Here is a 24,739-nt window from a genome sequence, read left to right as displayed (position 1 = left end):
TAAGAGAGAAGAATGAACAGAATAGTAAGCAAAGAGAGGCCATAAAAGGAATAACCTAGGAGCTGAGAGACTTCATTAGTCATTTTTTTTTAAATTCCAAAGAAAAGAAAAGTGTCCAACAAGTAGTTTATAGAGACTAATTTCTTTGCTGTAGACTCAAATTGTAGGAATTTATATTATAATCATAAGAGCTGGACTCCTTTTATTTTAAATTGACTTATCAGCAATTAGAAGGGAACAATCATCTTCCTCTCTTTTTCTTGTTATGTCACAAAAGAGTAGCATGTGCCTGTAACTTTGTCTTCTCAAACCAGAAACATGAAAGTGAAAATAGAGGAGAAAAGAAAGTAGATGGGAATTGTGTCTGGTGTGACCATTCTGGACACAACTATGTCAATGGAAGTACTCCCATTCCTGCAGCTTCAGGCCAGCTGGGCATTGCTGCTGTTGTTCTTCAGAACCAATAAGTACTGGTACACATAATTCTTTGCTTCTCAGAGGAGGGGAGCAACCTGCGTGGTATGCAGAGAGAACAGCGTTTTTTGGCCCTGATGTAATATTCTCCTTAAACGCAGCCATGAAAAGGAACGGGATGAATCATTTGGGATGGGACGGGATGGTATGGGATGGGATATCCAGAAGGCTTTCCCCAGCCACCTCTCCAGCATGGGCAGTATTGGCAGCCAGGACGTAAAGTCCCTTCTACATACACCTTCGGTGATGGAGAGTGCTAGGTTGGGGTGAGATGTGCTTGTAATCTGTAGTGAGGTAGGATGAGCAACAGCCCCCAGATAAGCTGGCAGAGAGAGGACAGGACTGCTGACACTATTTTCTGTCTGTCTTGCCCCCGTCAGCCCCATTTCTGAAGAGACAGCAGAGTTACCTCCAGCTGTGCTGGCCCCCCACAAGCCTGGGCGTCTGTCAGTGCACCCCTGCCCGCCTCAGGGTGTCTGCAGAGCCTGGCAGAGACCTCACCTAGCACCAGCCATGTGTCTGGGCACTGAAGCAGAGCAGGCGATGAGGATGGCTCCAGAGACAGTTACCTTGGCTCTCCAGATATAAAATGGAGACCAAAGAATTACTAGTCTGGAGATAGTTTCATGGATCCGTATCCTATTCCTGCCTCTGAGATGGTACAGACACCTGCAGTGCAGATGTTCTTCAGGGAAATGTAGCACAGACAGATATAAACTTGAAGAAAAGACATGGCTGAAGATGCCGTATGGGCAAGGGGTCATTCCCTGCACAGACTGTAGGGAGAAGGAAGACACAGACAAAAGGTTTACCTTAGGATAACGTAGAACAGAAATAAGCAATAAAAAAGGAAAAGGCTCAGAGAAACCTGGTAACACAGTACAGTTCTCTGGCAGGAAGAACTGCAGGTCTCAGATTTACCTCTGGCATGGCAGGATGAAAGAGGATGGTGCATAAAGCCACAAGCACACCCCCTCAGGACACCTGTAGTACCTGCAGTACTGACAACAGTGTAATGTAGATACACACTAAAATGAGTGTGGTACATCTACAGCTCATAGCACAACAGTTCACACAAAACTGTGTGCTCAGCCTTGCATGACTAATCCATTCTGATTTCCACCACTGGACAGGTGGAAGCTTTTTCCATCTTTCACTTCATGTCAGCTGCATATATTGAAGAGTATTCTTTACTAAGCAACTTGTCTGTGGTAATGTAGCCCATCATGCCTTTTTCTCAGAGGAACGGAGTGACCTGTGCACCTAGACTACTGCAGTTATTTTGATAGCTGCTTTCAGTAAAGACTATTTAGAAGAAAATACTCACATTTTGGCAAAAAGGTTGTAATAGGATGGATAATCTCAACCTCTGTTCAGGTGGTTGAAGTCTTTTAAAAGCCATTGAAATTTGCTTCTTCAAAACAACAGGTTTTTCTCATTTACTGAAACATATGTTCATAATTGTCCCTTTAACAGTAGAGTTACCACTCTACAAAAGGCTGTTCAAATGCAAAAATAGAACTAGGTCACCTTTGTACTGCCCATCAGTGTATGTGTATGGATGTTACTGATCACAGAAATTACACATAAGAGGTTCTTAAAACAACATGGGGGTTGAGACAACAGCTATCACAGATGCCTTTTAAGTCCAAAGTTCAAAATAAAATGGAAACATTACTGAAATGTTAAAAAGGAAAATAATGTTCCAATACAGGATTGCCTATGTCCTTATTATGGAAAGATTTTCTCTGCCCTCCCTTTCATCCCCTCTCTGATCTACTTGGCACTTCCTTCAATAGTCAGTATGTACATCATCAGTAGAGAGGATCAAATAATGGGAAGCTGAAGTCACTTAATATACTTCTGGATGATCCTTAAGATTATTTAGAGTACTAAAATTAAATGGTATCTAGTAATATAATGTTAATTTCCTTACAAAACTGCAATTTAAAATCAAATAAAAAACCTATGAATAAGTCCCTTCCCCTAGTAAATACCTGGGTGACAATTCCAAGGAAAAAAATGGACAGATATTCTTCCCCTGTTTTTCAGTACAGGTTCTGAAATTCACAATTTTAAGTGCAAAAAGTAAAGTCTTTTTTAAAATCTATTTTCCCGTTTTTCTTTCTTCTTGTTTCCAGTGCCTAAGCATGAAACACACAGAATTACTTCACCTATTGCTGAAATGTCATCAGTAGCTACACTAGGAGACATTTGTGAGTAATGAGAAAGTTTGTGGCCAGTGTCAAGTACATAGCAAGAGTTATAACATAAATATCTGCCACACACTGGTAACAATACCGAGACTAAAAAGACCAGTGAACCTTATATTCTGACAATGCATGCCTCTTCTCAAATCATAGGGGTTTTAAAGTATGGTTTCTTCTGGTGAGAATGTCAAACTCTGTGAACAGGATATGTAACTTCTAGTCAGACCGCCTATCTGCAAGGCACCACGATAACTTCTTTCCAAGGCTGCACGGATAGAAGTGATTTACTTTACAGAAAATTAGTTGGACACTTACCAGTTTTATATTTACACTTATAAGATATACTTAGCCTACTTTGATTATATTATTATATATCATTTATAATTTATAATTATATATCAGCTTGTGAGACAGAAGCCTAAAGCAAATGGGCTAAAAAAAAGAGAGGAGTTAAGAGTGTTATGTATTCCCCCCAAAGAGAGCATTTTCTTTTTCAAAAGAAGCTATTTTTCTGATCTTCTGTCCCACCTAATTTTTTCCCCTGAAACTCTTGTGGATATATTTGGACAAAAGAATATTATCCAAACAGAAAATAATTTAAACCTAGCAATTACTGAAATAACGATGTGGAACACATCATAACTGACCAGCTAAATGTTAAGTTACATGAAGGGCCAATACAAATTACTGTGGCTCATATAAATGCTTCCGTACGTAAGGCTTGATGCTGATTAAAAGAGAGACATATTATAGGACTTCAATATAGATTTTTGTTTAAATTTAGTTATTAAAAGCTAGCATCTGAAGATTCAAGGAATTAAATTGTTCCTCTTAGATGACAGTGCCTCAGCAGTCAGTAAAAAAGGCAACAGTTTCAAGAAACTAAACAAAATCAGCATCAGAAAAGGGAGGGGCTACGCCTGAGGACAGGAAGGGCAGGTTTCAAGATCACTTGGAAAAATTATAACGTTTCTACTTGATGGCCCAGAAGGATTCATCCTGCACACTTAGAGAAAGAACTCAGGTCCTCCAAGTGCCATTATCTTTAAGAACTCACCCAACAGATGAAGTTCTGTAAAAGTGTCCAAAAAAGGGTGTACTGTCAAGCCTTACAAGAGGAGAAAGAACACAATTAAAATAATTTAGTAATCATTTATTTCATCAATTAAGGGACAGGGGAAGGAAGGGAGGAAGGAATAGAAATCAACAGTTAATTCATCAAACTTCTTATAGCATGTAGTCAAAACATGGGCATGAATAATAACTAATAAAGCTTTGTCAAGAACAAATGGGACTAAACCTAAGCAATTTCCTTCCATGAAAATGTAACAGGCCCCTTGGATGGGTGAAAGCTGTAGATGTAATAAATCTTGATTTTTAATAAGACTTCAGAAGCTGTTTCTAGAAGGTAGGTGCAAAATGGTCTAAAAACTGCATTCAGAGAATACTCTCCAATGATTCATATTTTTTGAAATGGAAGGATACACTGAGCAGAGTTCTGCAGAGATTTACTCTGTCTCCAATATTGTGCAATATTTTCATTAATGAGGAGGATGATGGGACAGAGCATACATACACATTAAACTTGTGGACACCACCAAGCTGGAAGGGGTTTCCAAGGCCTTGAAGGACAGAATTAGAATTCTGAAAAGCTGGAAAAATGGTGTGAAAAAACAAGGTGCATCCCTATTAAATGAGATGCAAAGTTCTATGTGTATGTGTAAGAATAATCATCTAAACAAACACTTTTTTTGTTTAGATAGGAACAAGATTGTAAAAAAGAGTCTGACACTAAAGGATTTCTGGGGTTTAGGGATCAAAGGCAGAAATGGATCAACACCACCATGCTGATGCCAGAGAAGAAATGGTATGAGAGAGCGCATAAATAAGTGCATGTATCCTGCAAGATATGAGACATATGAGAAGATACGAGATGCCAAACCTCAAGAAAGATGTGTTCAGAAAGGCTGGATTTCTGACATCTCTAATCATTCTATATGAGAAGACTCAAAGCATTCCTATTCTGTAGTGCAGAGACTTCAAAATACATAAAATGCTGCAGCACAAGGGATAGTAATCATCCGCTCTGTGTCCTTGGAGGATAAGAGAACTAATGGACTTAAACTGCCTTGAAGGAAATGTACAACAGTTAATAGGACAAGTTCTCTAATGGTAGGCATACCACTAGAGCAGCGTTACGGCTGGGCCAGATTGTGCAGGTAGGCTGTGGAACAACTCACTAGTGGCTCTTTAAAAAGATGACGAGCATCTATCAAGAGTATAGGCAATCCTTCCTGAGAGGAGTATGGATAAATGAGGTAATCTTTTGAAAACCCGGTCATTTGTATTTTCTGTGACTGTGTTATGCAACAAGATAATATGTGTCCTACTCCGTAATCAGTCAGTTTTGTTCTCTGCTATTCTAAAAGATAACTAATTATGGCTATTTCTCTGAGAACAGAACTCTAATCTTCACTGACCTTCTGAGTTCTTTCTCTGAGTTTTTGTTTGCTTAACACAGACTAACAAAACAAAAATGGCACCAACATTAATAAGACTTGCACATGAATTGGGAAAGAGGACATCCATAACTGAATATTACAGCTTCACCGTAGCACACTGATATATTTTCATCTCTGCAGAGAGTCTAAAAGAATAAACTAAATTATACCAGAAAGAAAAAGCACACCCTTCTCCATTGCTGGGACAGGTATATCAGGACAGAATATTCCACCTCAGGGATATGCTCAGGTGAGATATATATTTTAGTAATATATTTTTCAAACCCCATATTAGCTGGATGATTAGCTAGTGAAAAACTGTGCTCAACCTTTGCTGACTGAAGTGCTGAGCAACTTTCTTCCAATTTTAACTCTATCTCTGCCTTAAATCTTGTCTCTTCAACTGCCTTTGCCCATGAACAATGTGAGAATTCTGCAGGCAGTTTGAACCCAGAAGCTGTAGGCAGGGGACCCTAAGTTACTGCTTAGACATAACAGTAATTAACGAAGACATGAGGTCGGTAACATGTTTGCTTTATAATTTTCATACCGTCTAGTTTTTTTCCTTCGAAACAGTTGGTATATTGGTACATCTGATAGACAAACCAGTGGAGTGCCTGAAGTAAGGGGATTTTTAATATATTCAAGCCGCATAAAAATTTCCACTTGTTGGTCATCAATAACCATTATGGTAAGAGAAAACAATAAACAAGGCGTATAAACATTGAGAATAAATATTATAATGACAGTTACATTCCCATTAAGTAAAAGTATATTAATTGTTGGAAGAAAAGTAATTTCAGTGAAAGAAAAACCAGACAAAACAAAGAATCTGAGCTGGCTGGTACATCTTAGCAGACTCTTTTTATTCCTGTGAAAAGGTACAGAAGTGTTTGATTTGTAAAACAACTGATACCTTATGGGAAAGTGTAAAGAACATTCTTCTGGGAAAAAAAATTCTGTTGTGTAAGTCAAATTTGCTGAATTTATCTTTTCGTAATTTGCATAGCTAAGGATATTTGCAATGCTCAAAGTGTATAACTGGTAGGTTTAATTAATTTCTTAACTCTGTTACTTGAGGCAAAAGAAGATGAAGAAAACGAGAAATGTGGGTGGGAGCGAGAACACAGCACCGCTCCCTGCCCTCCCACAACTCAAGCACTGGAAATTGATATGAAAACAGGGTCTTGATACCTCAAGAGTTCATCTGCTTATTGCCTTCTTAAAGGTTATAATCCTCTGTTTGTGAAGCCACAGTGGGTTGCTCTAGAGAAGATTACAATGTCACAAATCCTATCAGAGGATTATAAATCTGTCAGGTTGTGAGTAATTATGAAGGAAAAGCAAACCTTCAGAGGACACAAAAATAACCTTCATAAAAGGAGATGTGGTGTCACATAATAAAAGTTTACATGGAAAACCAACCTCAGACTGTAGTGCTTTTGCAAAGCAAGGTCACAGAAAATATTACCAGAATGCGAATGCGACGGTACAGCATGGAGCCCAAGGGAAAAGCAGAAGAGAGAGGCTTCCAGACAGTTTAGCCCCAAGGCCAGTGATATCCCACCCCACACTCCTTGGATGGCAGTAAAATAGCCAACTGATTTCACAGAACACTGCTCCTACACACTTAACCAGAAACAAGGAGCCCAAACCTTAAACATGATGGAGATCCCATCTCCTAAATCACTGTGACCACGGAGAATTCATCACCCCACAGCATCAGAGACTTCACACAGAAAACAGTGGGAAGCTTTCGTCACCAGCTCTTGAATTTAACTCGTACACAAAGACACAGTTGTCATTTCCCCATTTGTAACCTATCACACAGAGTTCAGAAGAGCTCACGGGCGTAAGATTCTTATATATATAAATAATTCCCATACATTTAAACATAAAGTGGCAGCATCACATTTGGTAAGAAAAAGGCTCTTTTACAGGAGCATTGTGTGCACTTCTCTGGCTGGACTCCGATGGCAGTGGAACACCCCACCTCTTTGGCCACATTACTATTAATTTCCCTTCTTTTATGTTTTAACCCCTCCTAAAATCATTATTCAAAGAAATATAATCTCTAACTTTCACATGGGTAAATGCCTGAAGAACATAGGTAGAAAATGAAAGGGTTGGAGGGAGGAGGATTTGTACTGTAAATTAGTGCTATCCTCATCTGCACTTCAGATAAAAGTACTGAGAATGAAGAGTCCATCTGGTTTTGAGTGTGTGTAGATAACGTTGCCTCCATCTGACAGCAGCACAGAATTCCACCGCGCTGGAAGGAAACCTGGGAATTTTACCATTTAAAAACAGGCACAGGGCATTGTCTGAGCAACAACAGCACTCTGACTACACAGCTCACTGGTATGTTTCTGCAATTTACTGCCAGAGGAAAGTCAGTTCCTCTTAAGATATGCAGCAAGGGCAGAGCACCATGGATTTTGTGACCTGGCTCCTTGACCTTCTTTCCCACGTCCACATGAGTGACACTGCCTCTGAACATAAGCTCACGAATCTCCCTACTGTAATGCTTTCTCATAAGGACTGCATCCACAATAACCTCGTTTATCAATGTCTCAAATTAGATCAACAAGGTGCTACGAGTTACTATACCATCCTGTCTCTTGCCAATTTTCAACTTGAACTAACAGGAATTTTGGTGTCAGTCAGCACTATGAACCTTGCTGATTCACAAACACTTGCAGCAGGGGATACGCTTTACTTGCCTATGCTCCATGCTGTCAGCACAGCCCGCAACACCACCGTATCATAGGGTTGGTTCTCTTTGGAATCTGACAATGTAACTGAAGAAGTTCCTGCATCCAGCGTTTTCCTATTTTGGGGACAAAGCTCCTCTTCAGAAATCAACCGAGGATAGCCATATCTGAGAGACCACGCACCTCTATCATGGAAGACAGCAGCAGACCCAAGAGGTTAATCGAGTAGGAAGGGAATAGAAAACATAGAGCACTAGGTGTCAGTACGCTGATGGACACTCACGTTCAGTGGCACCATGGAGAATCAAAAGTATAGCATGTAGCATGGGGCTAACTCACACAATTGTCTGACAGGACAGGGGAAGGCACAAGATGGTGTGTTTGCTGACAGGCATTTACACTGTAGACTGTCACTTCCATTAAACAGAAACATTTTTTTGCTGGATGAAATGCCATCCCACTCATCTCAGATCCTTTTTGTGATTGTGATTAGACGGGTAGGTTGTCTGTGTTACAAGAATGTTTTTGTGATACAGCGCAGAGACAGAACAGATAACTGGCTAGCAGAAATTGCCATGAAGAAGAAGTATTGTCTGAGAGCTCTTACATTTAGTGAAAATACAACTACTTACATGAATTGTGCATCACTGACGAGAAAACACAAAGTCTGCATATCATGAGGGATAGAGACTTATAGGGATGACTTGCAATGCCATTACATACAGGATAACACAACTCCACGTGCTACTGAGGTAGAACCTCCTCTCGGAAGCTGCATTACAAGGCTGCAAGTGTTGAGAAATGGCAGCGGTAATGATCAAAGCCTGGAAGGACTCTCAAATGGAGAAAGATTGAAAGGAGTGAAATTATGTACTTCAGAAAAAAGGCAAATATTTGAAAAGTGTAAAAAAAACCCCCATATAAAATAATGAATGCTACAGGACCTGGACTGAGAGCATGGGTTCTTGCAAAAATACAAAATCAGGTAAATTACACAAAATCAGTTAAATTACACAAAATCAGTTAAATTACAAGCCAGAGAAATTATGATTAGATAATAGGAATACTTTTCAGTTTAGGACTTACACTAGACAGTATAAGATGTTGCTGCAGAGTGCCATTAATCTAACAAGAGCTGAAATACCATTTTATGACTATATGGAGAACAAGACCATGCAGATTTATAACAGTAATGCAAACCAAAAGGTTTATGTTTTGGGCACAACCCCTAGTATAGGGATAAGCACACACCTTACAGAAATAATTTTCCACATAAATACCTCTGGGACTCTTGAACCCTCCTGTCACACACCTAGCACTGGAGAGAGCGCACCTACTAAACTGAATCATAGAATAATTAGGGTTGGAAGGGACCTTAAGGATCATCTAGTCTAACCCCCCTGCCATGGGCAGGGACACCTTCCACTAGCCCAGGTTGCCCAAAGCCCCGTCCAACCTGGCCTGGAACCCTTCCAGGGAGGGGGCAGCCACAGCTTCTCTGGGCAACCTGTGCCAGTGTCTCACCACCCTCACAGGGAAGAATTTTTTCTTTATATCTATTCTAAATCTACCCTCTTTCAATTTAAAACCATTACCTGTTGTCCTGTCACTACATGCTCTTGTAATAGTCCCTCCCCCCTTTCTTGTAGCCCCTTTAAGTACTGGGAGGCTGCTCTAAGGTCTCCCCGGAGCCTTCTCTTCTCCAGCTGAACACCCCAACTCTCTCAGCCTGTCCTCACAGGGGGGTGCTCCAGCCCCTGATCATCTTCATGGCTTCCTCTTGACCCACGGGAACAAGTCCATGTCCTTCTTATATTGGGGGCCCCAGAGCTGAATGAGTACTCCAAGTGGGGTCTCATGAGAATGGAGTAGAGGGGGAGAATCCCCTTCCCTGACCTGCTGTGCCAATCCAATGTCAAGGGAGGTTTTTATATGATCCCAAGAGCAAGATTAAGACACAAACAAGGTCAAATACCATACACCCAAAACAGGTTGTTTTATTAAAAGTGAAGAGGGGTAGCAATAGGAAAGAATGGAAGGAAAAGACAGAAATCAAGCAAGCATCTGGAAGAGAGTTGCAAGAATAGTCACCACCATGGATCCAGCAGCATCCTGTTGGTCCTCAGTCTTCAGTTCTTCAGTGGTGGGTACAGCCAGATCTAGCAGTGTCCCTTTGGTCCTCTTCAGTGATGGGTGTACACCGAGCAAATTTCTCTGTCAGCTAAGTTCATCTTATCAACTGATTAGCATATCTGCCCACCTTTAGTTTTTACTCTGTTCCCACAGGTTTCTGCTGACTTCATGCTTCTTGAGCAATCATCCGGATTCTGGGGCAGAAACACCCACTTCTTATCGATTCAATGGTGAAGGCACAAAGTCATTAGCAATACAATAGAGCCACAAAGTATCGGCTTTACACAATGGCAGGTGATCAGCAGACCTTGTGCTTGAGGAGAAACACCTGGTTTCACTCAGTCCACCTCTTTGAGGCTTATTAAGAAGTTGGACAATGCAACTGCAAGGGATTGGGGGGTGCGCCCTTTGATACAGTCCTGCTTCCTTGGGTGATATTCCTTACATTAATTACAAAGGGCACAGCTGGTCCTTGATGAATGGTTGAGGCATTACTGACACCACACTGGGACTCCAAGCACACACATAAGCAAGCTTTGAGACAATCAGTTGACATTTCAGTCTCACACCTGCTGGTCACGCTTCTTTTGATGCAGCCCAGGATATGGTTGGCTTTCTGGGCTACAAGTGCACATTGCCAGGTCATGTTTAGCTTCTTGTCAACCAAGACTCCCAAAGAGCGCTGCTCTCAATCCACTCCTCGCCCAGCCTGTGTTTGTGCTTGGGGTTGCCCCGACCCATGGGCAGGACCTTGCCCTTGGCCTTGTTGAACTCCCGGAGGTTTGCACAGGCCACCTCTGCAGCCTGTCCAGTCCCTCTGGATGGCACATCCCTTCCCTCCAGCGTGTCCCCGCACCACACAGCTCGGTGTCGCTGGTGAACTTGCTGAGGGTGCCTTGATCCCACTGTCCACCGCACCGACCAAGATGTTAAACAGCACCGGTAGAGGCAGAGCTCCATGCACTCTATCTGGTCATTTAACGCAGAGGGCGACACTCCCTCCACATCTCCCCACGCCTGTCCTTCCCTAAGAGCCTGTGTCTTTCCATTCCAGCACTCTAGTCATAGAAGCCATCCCATCACATCTCTGTGATGCCAATAAGATTGGAGTCCTGCATGTCTCTAACTCTTCTTGTTTATTCCCCATGTTACGTGCATGGGGAAAAAATCAAGGTGTAGAGAAATGCACACACACAAAACTTCAGGGAGGGTCAGTTCAACTGCTCTGACACAACCTACAGGGAGGCAAAGGCAAGTATGTAGGCCAAGGATTTGAGTTTTACCCCGACAAGAGGCTCAGTCCCATGGATGGAGAACAGCCTTACTATCCAGGAAGGAACTGGTCTGAAAGGAATTAGTTTACAGGCATAGTCAAGTTGTTAAAATTCCACAGTTTTCATAATATCTGGGATTTTTCAGAAATAGCATCTGCAGTTTCTGTTGGTGAGTCTTGTAGGAATGCATGTATAGATTTCTAACACTGGATGAGCTAGTCTTATAATTAAGTATAATACACTCAAGAACAAAGAGGCAAATATGCATGTTGGTGGCAGTGCAGTTATGGATGGGAGGGGAGCAATTTTATACTGGTATTCTCTAATCACTCAGATCTATCCTGTATTCATAGCTGTTATTTTCAATTTTACTTTGTTCAGGGCATATCTTTTTCTCTTGAGTATCTGAAAACACTCAGCTATTATTATATTTTGTTTTGAATTTTCGCTTTTCCCCCCTTGACTTCCCAGTCTTCTTTTGTCTGTCTTGTTCTCATTCCTTTTGTATGTGTGTCTGCAGGTGGCTTTTATAGCAAAATCTCATTCCACTTTCCTGCCCTTCCCCCATCCTCTCCTGTTTTGTTACTGCATCGCATGTCTCATTTTCTTTCCCTTATGCCTGTAACTGCTCATTTAATAATAGATTCCATTCTGTGCCTATGGAGTTTTTTTCATTTTCCCTGTCTTCAAGCACTGAACCATTGAGTTTATTGCTACAGAAAGGAATGAATTCCCAGGCCACTCTACAGAGCAGGTTCCACTCTTCCCGTGGATGAAGAGGAGGAGGATAGTGGCTGACCTTAAGGGACACTCATGGCAGCTTGTTTGCTCTCAAACTGTGAACAAGCTTCTTATTGCCAGCAGCCTACTAGCATCCTTTCCTTTAACCCTGAGTATTTCCCATAACCCTGGCAGCTTCTTGACAAGAATAATCAAACTAGGTGAACAGCATAATATATTTTATAAACAATGCAGAAAACAAAACAAACAAAAAGTTGTGGGGCTTTTGCCTTGTTTTACCACACTCATACATGTGATCATCGTGTGTCAGGTGTTTCCACACTGGGTTCTTATTTGTGTTTAATAATTGCTGAGATTCCCATTCCTCGTGCATAAATTACATATGACATCATCTTAAGTGGATAGAGTGCAGCATAACTACAGCAACCAATTACTTTACTGTTGTCACTGTGATACACAATCAAGCAACTCCAAAATTCAGAATCAGGGAGGGGTCGAAACACTCCCCAAAAGCGTTTTCACTTGAAAAATGCAGTAAAGTCTTAGCTGTGACACCTGGATACAAGTTGCAATTGCACAGGTTGAGATACAGGTCAAGATAATACACAGATAACTTAATGATCAGCCTTCATCAGCTACTGGGACTGTGACCAGCTGATGCCTCTGCCATTTCCAAAGGCTCATTGTTGGTGGCTGGGATGTAAACCACACTTTTCTCTAGCTATAAACTGGTTTTGGTGCAGCTTCCTTCCAGTTCTTGTTTTCTGCTCCATTTGCCTCCCAACAGCTTTTCTATACCTAGACGTCTTAGGGGATAACAGTCAAAAGCACTCTTCAGCATCTGAAGACCTTTTTTGATTTTCTTTTTTTTTTCCTGTATGTCTCATTTTCTGCCCAGCAGACATCTAGCTTTTGTGTCAGGAGCTCCAACATGTTTTCACACTCTTTCTTTTAGGCTGGTAGTAGGAATACAGAAAGCAAATCACTAACACTATGTCCAGAATGACTCCTCAAAGTCTTGGGAGGTCAGGAAGCAGCCTAGCATCATATTTCTTTGCTTCAACAGAAAATAAAAGAGGCTGTGACTATTGCAGGTTTTTTACAATATCACCATTGCTAATCAGGTCTGACTATTCACGTTAGAATCTGCAGCACAAACAGTTTTTGACTCTTTGTGATGTTCATATTCTCTCTCTTTTAAAAATAAATACATAAATTGGCAGTGGCACAGTGCAGCTGGTTATATGGAATACCATGCTGGACAGTGTACCAGCATCAAGTTGCCAAAAGTAATGTATCAGCACAGCCACAGCTTTCAGGTTAAAGTTGTCCCCATTCAGTGAAGCCAGCTATTTGCAAATACCAATCACAGAATATCTGCTTTGTAAGTATAAAGGATTTAACTTGGCACTAGAGGTCAGTGATAAAGCTGGTAGGGATTTTTCTTGTTATACTTTCTTTCAATTGAAAACAGTGTCTTGTATCCCACAGAATTTTGAATAATCCAACAGATTATTATTTGCTCCCCCAAATTTAACGCTCACTGTTTTTTTTCCAATTTCAGGAAAAAGTCAAAATATCAAACTGAAAAATCTCAGATTTCCTATTGAGATTTTGTGAGGTAGTTGTAGAAAAATTTCTTTATTTCCTGAGAGAATCCCTATTCGGTATTGCTGAGACTGAAGCAGTATTTACAAGTATAATACAACACTGCCAAGGCCAGTATCTTTTTCAGTTATAAATGTGGAGTCCCCCAGAGTGGGCAAGGCAAGCCCTAGTTGCTCAAGGCTAAGCCTGGGCTCCCCCAATGGTCAGACTTCCATTCCCCGTTGCTGTGCCTGCTGCAGAATTTGCATTAAACCACTGTTACTTTAATTATGAACATTTCCTAAATCATATCCATATATAGGCAAATTTGCCCATCATCATTACATTAATGATGTGTGGACAAAACAATGTAAGTGTCCCATTAGCTCACTTATTTCTAGAAACCTAAAGATAAGGAATCAGATCATAGACAGTTTAGGGAGCTTGCAAACAAATGCAACTTTCACCACTTACGGCCAGTTAGACTAAAATTTAGTATGATTCAGACTTAGACAGATGTATATATCAAGCTGAAATTTTCCTTTTAGGCCCTAGGAGTCCATTCCAATGGGAGTCTCTTTATAAATAGGAATCGTTCTTCAATATAGTTCAATGCACTTTGCCAGAGTTTGGCCTTTTGCTTAATTTACTTTGTACAAATGGCCAATTGAATGAGTAATTTGAACTGTGTCTTTATGTGATGACTTAGTCTTGTGTAAGCATCTGGGTATGAGTGAGGGGCACTGTGCAGTCAGTGTAGCAGTGAAAGAATGACTCAATTTGCTTGAAATTCATAATTCAGGAGAGTTCTGGGCTTTTAACAAGACAAAAGAGAAGTCAAAGATGATCTGGAAATGGAAAACATAATTCTTTACATCTTTGTAAACTCTCAAAGAACCAAACCCCAGAAATCTAGTAAGAACATAGTCTGCCACTGAACACCTGGATGAAAACCAAGTACACCTGATTCATTTTTCCCCAGTACATTTCTGGGATAACTTTCTTCACTACATGTAAAGAGATGACTGACTAAAAATGATAGGTCCAAGTAAGAAACACGGCTAGACAAACAGTCCTGGTTCACTACACCTTATTTACATTGTTTTTTCAAGTCTCCACAGCTGCAAGTCACTTTGGCAGTGAGTGTAGAAATACTGGAGCTCAAAATACTTTCATCACAGTGAAATCATGGTGTTTTGACAAACTGAATAATAAGAATTGCCACAAGGGAACTTTGTAGTAGTAGCATCTACTATAGCTGAACAGAAACTTACTTTACTTTATTAGAAATAGCAATTCTTTCAAATATCAACCGTTTCTGTGAAAGGGTTGACTTAACAAATGTACCCCTTTCAAGGTAAACCTATCAAAAAAGATGCAAAATGTGTTTCAATACTTTTTTTGGTAGTTCTGTTAACAGAAAAGTTTCTGGTTTTCAATCCAAAACAACATTTCTATTTTTAAAAGAGAGCCAGCCTTTAAAAAAATATATATAATTATGAAATCATAACAAAATGTTTCTCCTGATCTGACACAAGATTTGCAAAAAAAGACCAACTTCAGTTTTCATTTGCTTGGTAAAAAAAAAACAAAACCAAACCACTTACTGAAAAACTCTTCCGTTATGAGAAAATAATTTCTCATTCAGATCTACCTACTACCCACAACCAGTTTTTTTCCCTATAAACAACCAGTAACAGCAAGAATCATAGTGATATTAGATGGTAGCACTTCCACCATTTTCCTTGAGCTGCCTCAGGGTGCCCTTACAACTTGTTTGCATGTGTGTGTGGTAGGAGGATGTGATTACACTGCTCTGCAGAGGCAACCTCAGCCTGAACAGCAGAGACTGCACCAGGCAGCAGCAATGGTGAAGAATAAGAAAGTTAAAAACCACCTTAGCTTTCCTTTTCTTTCCCAGCAGTAAATCCGTTAACTGGCTTCAGAGCTCCTGCTCATGCACTCAGCTTCATTAATGAACTGTGGAAAGTGAAGTGGCTCAGGTCCCTTAAAATCCTGGCAAACTGCAGGGATATTTGGCTTCTGCCAGATCCTGTGGGCACTTGGGGGGTGGTCCATTCACACCATCACAATAAGCCTTCTTTCCCATAACTGCCCAGCTTTCTTCCTACATTATCATAAGCTTGATGCTGTGGGAGTTTCTGTATTGCCACAAATTCAGCACCATGGTCTCATTGTACGCTCTCTAAATTCGTCTGATTTTAGAAGCTATGATAAGGTTCTAGGATTGACAATCAGCTCCAAATATCTCAAAATACACAGCCTGGATAAAGACTCAGCAAAATATATGCTGACCATCTTGAAATCTGCTAAAATTTAGGATTGCAAATTGAGTGCTGCATACAATTCTAATCAGACTTTATAGAGGCTGGAATCAAACATTAAAAACAGATAATAAATGATGGTATATCTTAGAAAGAAAAGCACCCAGACTGTATTCACCACTATAAAGGAACAAATCAACTACAGAATTGATATGGGGTAAGTGTTGGTATAAAAGTGTACATAAGCAGTAACTAGCTCCTGCTTTTAGGTGTGCCTGATACAGAAAACGTTATCTTGGTATGATATTGTGGTACCTACTGTCAGGAAAAAGGAGAAAACATAAGGACAAAGTGTGAGCTTTGAAGAAATTACCTAATGATAGTCATGAGCCAAAACTACACATTCTTCACGGTGGGCCATGTCTACAGAACACAACATAATGCTGTGCAAATAACCAAGCTGGTTCTGGTATTAAAAGCAGTGTAAGGGCGTATATGCAGCAGCCTGCCTGAGCCAACTGAAATTAGCCTGGCAATTTAACTGCACAGGCAGAGTGATACCACTGCCCTGTATTCAAGCTACGTTGGAATAAACTTCATGTTTTGGCTTGTATCCTAATGCTGCAGCAAATTCAGTCTTTGTTGTTGGTGTTCAATTGTTTTGAAAACCTATTTTTTAGTTCAAAGCTCTTCTTTATACAAAAGTTAGCATGTATTGCTACAATCATTCATCAGCCTTTAATCATGCCATTAACTGAAGTACAGGTTTGCTGTACTCAAACTCCCACTTTGTAGTAAACAGTGTTTTGTTGCATTAAATCTCATGACTTATCCTGTCTAATCTGTACTGGATAATGATGTTAAAACCTTAAGACTGATTTATTTTTTTCTTAATGTTTGTCGATTTTCTTTAATACAGATCCACCACAGATGAATAATGTCATGCCAACATCTCCCCTCCTTCCTCAGATGGCACATCAACATTCATATCCCAGCCTGGGACAGATCACAAACCCGTATGAGCAGCAGCCCCCAGGCAAAGAGCTTAACAAGTATGCCTCTCTAAAGGCAGTCGGTAAGTAAGCAACACGAAGGATGCATGACTTCTCCTTTAGATCAGTATGTTGCATTTACTGTTGTCAGCTGACATTCTGCTTTGAAGTTAAAATCGACGTTTTGCTCACCCGGACTACTTCATGGTAGAATTTCATACAGGATATCATGTTAGTTGGAAAGGTATTAAAAATTAACAGGGGGACTACAATTAGCGATAAGAAAATTACGTGTAAGAATTGGTGATCATATGCATGTGTGTTGATATATGCCTACAGACCCACACCATACCTACTGTACATCATTTTTCAGCAAGTTTCACCTATGTTGTATGCACAGTGTTCAGCCCTAGTTCTTTATGCCCTGAATATGCACCCCATGCATTTTGGTATATATATTCCATACCTGTCTGCACAAATGAGAGAGAAAAACATCAGATATGTCGCAAATTTAAAGCATATGATTTAGACAACTGCTAAATATTCCCAAAAAGAGAAGGTCCTTGTAATGCTTCTGAAGTAAGAGCTTTCACATTTTCTGCAAGAATGTGTATTAGTAGGTCACTGGAGGAAAATTCTGAGGTCTTATGACTTCAAACAATTAGTGCATCATAAAGCTCCTAATAAAGATGCTGGTGGTGGCTATTTTCTGTGGGTGATTAATATCCTACACTATTATCTTAAGCAAATGGGGGAACATTTGTGGGGAGGGAAAAGGACAGTAGTAAGTAAAGATTTCAATTTTCATATTGGAAGCATAAGTTGATAATACTTTTCAGGGGCTGTAAATACTGGATGCACATCATATGAAGACAGAAAGCCTTTATCACCTCACATTTCAGGCCCCTTCTGGTCAATAATAAATTAAGAACTGTGGTGTCTATTCATAAACAGGTTCTCACTAACCCTTGCTCAGCTTATGCATATGGATGTTAACATCATTTCCCCATGAATTTAGAGCAGTATCACATGCTTATTTCCAGAGCTATTTAGCTCATAAAAACAGCAGAACAGCTGAGAATGTTCTCATTTAAGAATCTAATATTTAGCACATCAGAAAAACTTTCATCACAAACTGACATTCCTTTACCCTAACTTCAAGACAGCAGATCTCTAACAAAATGTACACAGAAGTTCCACCTCAAATAGTTCAGCTTTGCTTTAGCTTGCCGTTTTTGTTTCTTATAAGTGGCATTTTTAAATGTGTTTATAAAAGATGAGGGTTAATAGCTTTCTGCCGAATTTTGAATACAGACAGAGTAGCTTTATAATTTCTTCTTCAAAAGGTGTGTAATGATGTGGTGATTGTCACAGATTTATGCACTGATATCAGGCTTTTCCAGATGTCAATTTAGGTCAAGCCAATAATCAAAGCTGAATGGTACTTCAGCATAATAAATCAAGAGAGAAACACTCAAAATGAAACTTTTCTCATCTGCCCAAGAACCACTGAATGTACTTGTTTTTAAAAATTATTGTTAGGACTTAGATATTTCTTGGATATCTGAGTACAAGTTTTTAAAGCAGCTAGATTATAACCATAGAGTTAAATCAACCTTGAAAGACTGTGCACTGCTGCTCCAGAAGTTGTATAATGCCTCTCAGAATCTTAAACTGAATTAAACATAACTTTCACCAACATTTCCTTCCAGGAGGATTGTCGTGTTTTTCCCCCATCCTTCCTATTCCCTCTCTCTTTTTTTCCCTGTAGACTTACTCATCTCTCAGATCACATTAGCCAAGTTTTAGATTCAGGTGAATCTTCACGAGAAAAGTACAAAGTGCTGCATTGCTATCCAAACTTTTTAGCAGAAAACAATAGATTTTGAAACTGTTATGTGCATACCTTCTGCATGGACGTATGGAGCAAGAGTTAAATATGCTCAGTTTTTAACTACTTTCAGACTCTCAAGGCCATGATTCCTCCCAAGAGGTACTTCCCAAGCACACCTCAAGATCGCAAAGAGGTTTTTCCATGATGCCAGCCAGGCCTGGGTCTCTGACCATGCTGACATTAAGCTAGCCAGACCGCATGTTTCAGAGTTCATACTGGCTGTGTGAGAGCTCTGCGAGGAAACAGCAACCGGCCTACATCAGGCCCACCAATATAAATTTAACCTGACAACATCTTTTTAACAAACAGAAATAGACTGAGTTCACCCTGACCTGGTATTGATGTCACAGAGCGATGGCATTTTTCATATGCTAACGTTCAGAGTCACATTTACTGATCCCCACAGCAGGTTAATGGATGCGTGTAGTCCACTTCCCTTTGCATTCATTGATAATGGCTTGAGGGTGGATTCATTTGCCACAACAGAAATTTAATAAGTGATGTGTTCTACATTTCTCCATGCATTTGAGGAAAATCATATTCATTTAAGTGCCTCTTATTCTGCATGATCCTATTGTTCAGGTGTAGTCCACTGTACTTAATTCTTTTCTCTAATAGGGGGGTGGGGATGGAGGAAGAAGCATTCCTATTGCTTTGTAGCAATTGTAGCTGTAGTGCATTAATATCATTCATCATAATGTGGCCAAAAGTGGTAAGAAGTTTAGATAACTGAAAAAGTGATGCTTTACCAGGCAGTATTAAATTAATTTCCACACAGCTGCTTTCTTCTGAACTACAGATGTCCTAAAAATTTGGCTGTCTAATTTTAGAAGTGAGCTACTTATCTCTCGGTGACTGGCTGCTGTGAAAATTCAGTTCACAGAAAAGTAGCAAGTGACAGTAATCTCTGTTCTGGATCATGTTCAGGACCTGAATTAAATTCAGTGCCTAAGACTCAAGCGCTTGTGGAAACAAGAGACAACAGCGTCATTTGCTAGTAGTTTGCATTGTGTTACTGAGTGAGAATGACCAATACCTTGGTAATGAGGACAAGCTGATCCCTAGGAATCCATTTTAAAGCTCCACCCTAGACTCCAAGTCCTGTAGTTTAGCAGAGTGCAGTTTGAAGCTGGACTGTTCATGCATGTGTGCAATGCAGTGTGTGCACTGCAGAGTGTCTGATTTGGCACAACAGGGGAGAAGAGAATGGAAAAGACTAATGTGGATGTATTTTATTTGAAATGCAAAATATTTGTATGTGAACTAGTTCAAACTGCACAGCCAAACCCCTACACAATCAATGCAAGAGGGTTTTTCCTCATTTCTTGTTAGGAATTTCTTTATTTGTTGAAGCCTACTGACCAAATTCAGCTTTTACTGCCTGCTGGCATTTACATCTCTGAGTAATGTGAGGCCTTCTGTGCCTATTTTATATTCTCAGATGAGTGCTTGGAGGACAGCAAGGTAATAGTGACGAGATTTACTTACTGTTTTCCTTACTGCACCAGAGTTTTACTCTCCTTCTGCCTTAACACATGCACCAACAGGGAATAATCAGCAGAAGGCAGAGGACCCTTTGGAAATGAGAGAGCAACACTCACTTCCTGACAGAATAGATAATCAATCCATCCATCTCCTGGCATCTATAGCCTGAGTGACTGGTAGGTGCACTCTGCCCATCCATTATTTGTCCATTTTTGAGCCAGAAAATCTTTTTTTCAACAGTGCCAAATTTGTTCCACCAAAGAATGTCAGAGACTGTATCTGAGGGAAAAGGATTAACAAACTCTAAGACCAGTCCCACCAAAAGCGGTCACAATGTTCTGTGGCAGTCAAACACCCTGTGTTTAAATATTTCAATTTTTTGGTCACCTGAGATGACGTGATCCTGGTTTCCTTTAGGTGCTTTTGCAGTATTTGATTATTTATGTGAAAAGTGCAGAAAGAGGTTTTTCTGCATAAATTATTCTTATTTCCAGTTCATCAACCATGTTTTTACTCCGTGCTTAAATGGTTATTGCTCATTTAAGCAATCCTGACATGCCTAAAGCTACAAGTGAATGAAGATCTTGTATCTGAACACCTTCATGAAATTCAAGTCTCAGGTCATACAAAGGCAGCTCATCACAAATTTTTATACACATCATTTGGACACTCATTCAGAAAGCATGAACAATCCAACTTCAAATTCCACTCTGATAAGCTGTAAGAGTTGGAGTCCATCCTGTTGCTTAGTAAGAGCTTCCTAGAGCTCAGATTGGCCTCGCTATCCTGAGGTATTGGTTACATTTGTTCACATTGTTCTGTGACCCTGGATCAGGAACAGTTAATTTTCTTTCCTGGGTTTCAGGGAGTGCAGTGTGACTAACTTTCTACAGAGTTTTTTGCAAAAATTAAAAACTACCCCAAACCCAACTTCCTAAAGCCCTGCAGGACTGGGAGAAAGATCACTGAGCTGCTAGAGAGGTGCACAGACATACATGTAAAAACTTAGAATACAAGTATTTCTACAGTTTAACATGATTTTATATTTCTTCCATAAACTTTCTTCTTCCCTTCTCTCACACACACATCCACACACAAACCTTTGAAGAACTGGCTGGGCATGACTTAAGAAGAGGCTAACTCAGCCAGTTTAACTTTCTGCCTCCCTCAAAAAACCCACAATGGACAGAATTCCTCCCTGAAACTCAGACTCAGAAAGCCTTAAGCAATGCTGGGAGTTGTTGTCTCTTGTGGGATTGAAATCAGATCTAATTGGCTGGATTTTGTGAAGCTAGAAGGAGAATATAATTGGCAGCAGACTCACCATCACATCTCTGAGTCTACAGCTCCCAGCATTTCTTGAAGCTTCACCGTTCTTTGATCCCAAAGGAAATGTTAGACCATGCTCCAGCTCCGCTTGCAAAAATCCAAAGTGAGATTCTGCAAATATGACACTCAAAGAATAAATATCTCCTGTTTAGGTCACTGTTACTATGTAGAAAATATTGTGGCCACAAGTGCACCAATGCACGAGGCAACACTTCCCTCAAAAAAGTGAAGCACGTGAGAAGACTGGTTACCATAAGGTTAACTCTAAGTTGCTCTCTTTGAACCATCCTCCTATCTAATGTCAAATTTGGTGGTGCCTTCTCTTTAAGCTTCAGATCTTCAACTTCCATAGAAAAGATTGTAACTTTATGGTGATACAAGACCTGTTTTATGAGAGTATAAAGCCGCGTCACAACTGCCCCTAAGAATCTGATACCTATCTCATGAGAAGATGAGATCCGGTGCTGTTCCCTATAGTTCATTGTGTTCTGGGACAGAAAGAAACACTGTAATTCCCCAAAAGGAAACACACAGTTGGGAAAAAGGCCTGCCCAGGCATTCACAGGGGTTGATACAGTCAACTTCTAGAAAAAGAAGGATGGAATTATTGGACACCATATGTTTGTGTTACTTCACTTTCCTGTACCAACCACACTGTTACACTGATAGGGAAAGATCTGTGTTCCTTTGGAAGGCTCAAAAAGGAATTGTGCTTTCATTTCAAAGAGTAAACAAATTTGGAGCTACTACTACTTCCATGAGCAGTTGCACAAAAATGGATTAAAAAAAACCTGGGACATGGGAATAGCTCCCTGGATTTAACACCACAAAACCAGACAGGGAAGTACAGATTAATGCATCATTTGTCATATCCAGAGGGTGATTCAGCTAATGATTTCATAGATCTAGAGGTATGTTCAGTGTCACGGAAAATGCTAGACTAGGCAATCTGCCCAATTCAACACTGGAACTGTGGATCTGTCTCAAGGAAATATGACATAAAATCTTGGTATATTATTATTATTATTATTATTATTATTATTATTATTATTATTATTATTATTATTATTATTATTATTATTAGTATTTACTTATCCCACAGGCTGAAGAATCTGAAGCTTCTGAGTGCTCATTTGTTAAGGAAGTCTTTCATACTTTAATCCTTGCTTCTCCTTCAGGCACAGGGGAAAAGCCAAGAAGCACTCAGCAGCACGCCTCCCTTTACCACCCCCCCTGGTAGCACTGTTCCCTCAGCTTTCCCATTTCCCAACGAGATGAAGTGCCAGCATCACTCGTTTCACCTCTGTCTTCTGCTGAGACCCCCAAACTTCACATCCTGCCCAGCCCATGCAGACTTTCAAGACCTTTCTTTTTTTCACTATATCATTTAATTGGTTTCTCTGTTATTTACCAAATTGGCTTCCGATACCTTCAGGCACTCCGTCGTAGGTAAATAAAAAATGCCTAGGGAGTCTTGATCAAACTATTTCCCTATTTTATCATCCAGCATACTCATTTTTTTCTTCTGTAGTTGTATTTTAATTACAAACATGTTGTTTGTGCAAAGCCTTGGTCTTGAGCAAGCTCAGCTGCATCACTGACATTCTTTTACAGCCTTTTAAAGAAACAACATTTTACTGTAAAATCTCCAGGGTGATATTCTTTCTGAGGCTGGGGAATTCTGCTGTAAGTAATCAGGCATCCAACTAGCCATTGCCCATGCCATCCTTTAGCAAATAAACGGAGCTGTGGAAAGGTAACTCTTCGGGGATATGTTGGTCTTAGCAGAAGCAGTATCTAGGCTGCTGGGAGGAAACTGCAAATAGCCCTTCTGTTACAAGAAGCAGTTTTAACACCAAAATAAGATGCTCTTAAACATTTCCATCTACGTCATCTCATTTTTAAGTCTTTAGCAGCAACACACTGAACTTGTGAAAGAAAGGAAATCTGACCTTCAGGTCCATTTAGTTTAGGCTTATCTCAGAATTTTGTTTTCTGGGTTGGATTCACACCTCGTATATTTGTTTTGTCTGAATTTTGTCTACTAGTTTTATGGTGGATGAAGAATATTTATACAGCTCTATTAAATTCTTAGACTATTTTTCATGCCAAAATAGCAAGTTTATATCTGTGCATCCTTAATTCTTGTTCTTGAAATTATTCTTTACACCCATTTTCTCTACAGTGGATTCCCTACAAAGGAGAAACAGCCACTTTTTCTCATTACCAGCATGTATTTTAAAACAGGGAAAATGAAACCTTCACCAATAAAGTCAGAAAAGTTCAGATCATAAATGCCAATCCATTACTTATACATCATAGAGAACTCAAACCCTTCCACTAAAAAATTAGGTTAGTTCTCTGGAAACTAATTGATTTTTAACATCCTTATTAAGCAATAATGAATCAATGAAACAAAAGTAATTTTCTCCTTTTTATAACACGCAACAGGCAGATCTAAAATAACAGTAGCCTGAGTCCAGTTGACTGCTAGAGAATAAGTCTTTCAGGACTTTTTTACTGTAGTTTGCTTGGTTTCTGTCTTTGCAGACTGCAGTCTTCAGAGGTAATGAGCTTACAGTAACCAGCTTTATTTCCGTCTATTGAGATCAGTGGTGGCCACAGGAAGGAAACTAGTAAATCTAAATCAAGCATGGGTTATTCAAACCTATTTCTATGAAAATTTAATGAATTATGCATGAGACTTTTTACACATTAAGTGATGTGAAGACATGAGTGAGTGAAACTTCACGCTTATGCAATACCACTAGATAAAAGTGAATCAATAAAAAAGCTCAGCTCATGAGAAGACAAAGTCTAACAATGTTAATAATTTTCACTTGCTACCCTTCTGAAACATCCTCCCCCACAACCGTTTTATTTTGCACTATAGACATACATCTACATATAAACATACTTCTCATTCTGCAATACAACTCATTATTTAAGAGTAGACGTTGATTATAAAGATATGAAAAGAATTGTGAATACTTGCAGACAAATAGCAACACTGTGAGATCCCAGCTAAAGTCTAGATTTAATCTGAAGTGTGACTTTTATAGTTCCAACCAAGGAGACTGCACATCGATTGCACTGGTTGTTCTGAACATACTCCACTTA

At 39.8% G+C, this 24,739-nt stretch overlaps 1 protein-coding gene across 2 annotated transcripts in view; it reads left to right on the top strand.

Moving 5' to 3' along the window:
• Positions 1 to 24,739, top strand: part of SHISA9 (shisa family member 9) — a 189,529-nt gene that overhangs the window by 153,498 nt on the left and 11,292 nt on the right. For both annotated transcript variants that reach the window (XM_026858955.1, XM_026858954.1), the window contains one exon: positions 16,839 to 16,994. In XM_026858955.1, coding sequence (XP_026714756.1) covers positions 16,839 to 16,994 — 156 coding nt within the window. The remainder of the gene's footprint in view (positions 1 to 16,838; positions 16,995 to 24,739) is intronic.

Source organism: Athene cunicularia, assembly GCF_003259725.1.
Source record: "Athene cunicularia isolate RWA chromosome 14 unlocalized genomic scaffold, athCun1 chr14_part1, whole genome shotgun sequence".
In the NCBI taxonomy this organism is placed as follows: domain Eukaryota; kingdom Metazoa; phylum Chordata; class Aves; order Strigiformes; family Strigidae; genus Athene; species Athene cunicularia.
This window is presented reverse-complemented; position numbering and strand designations above follow the sequence as displayed.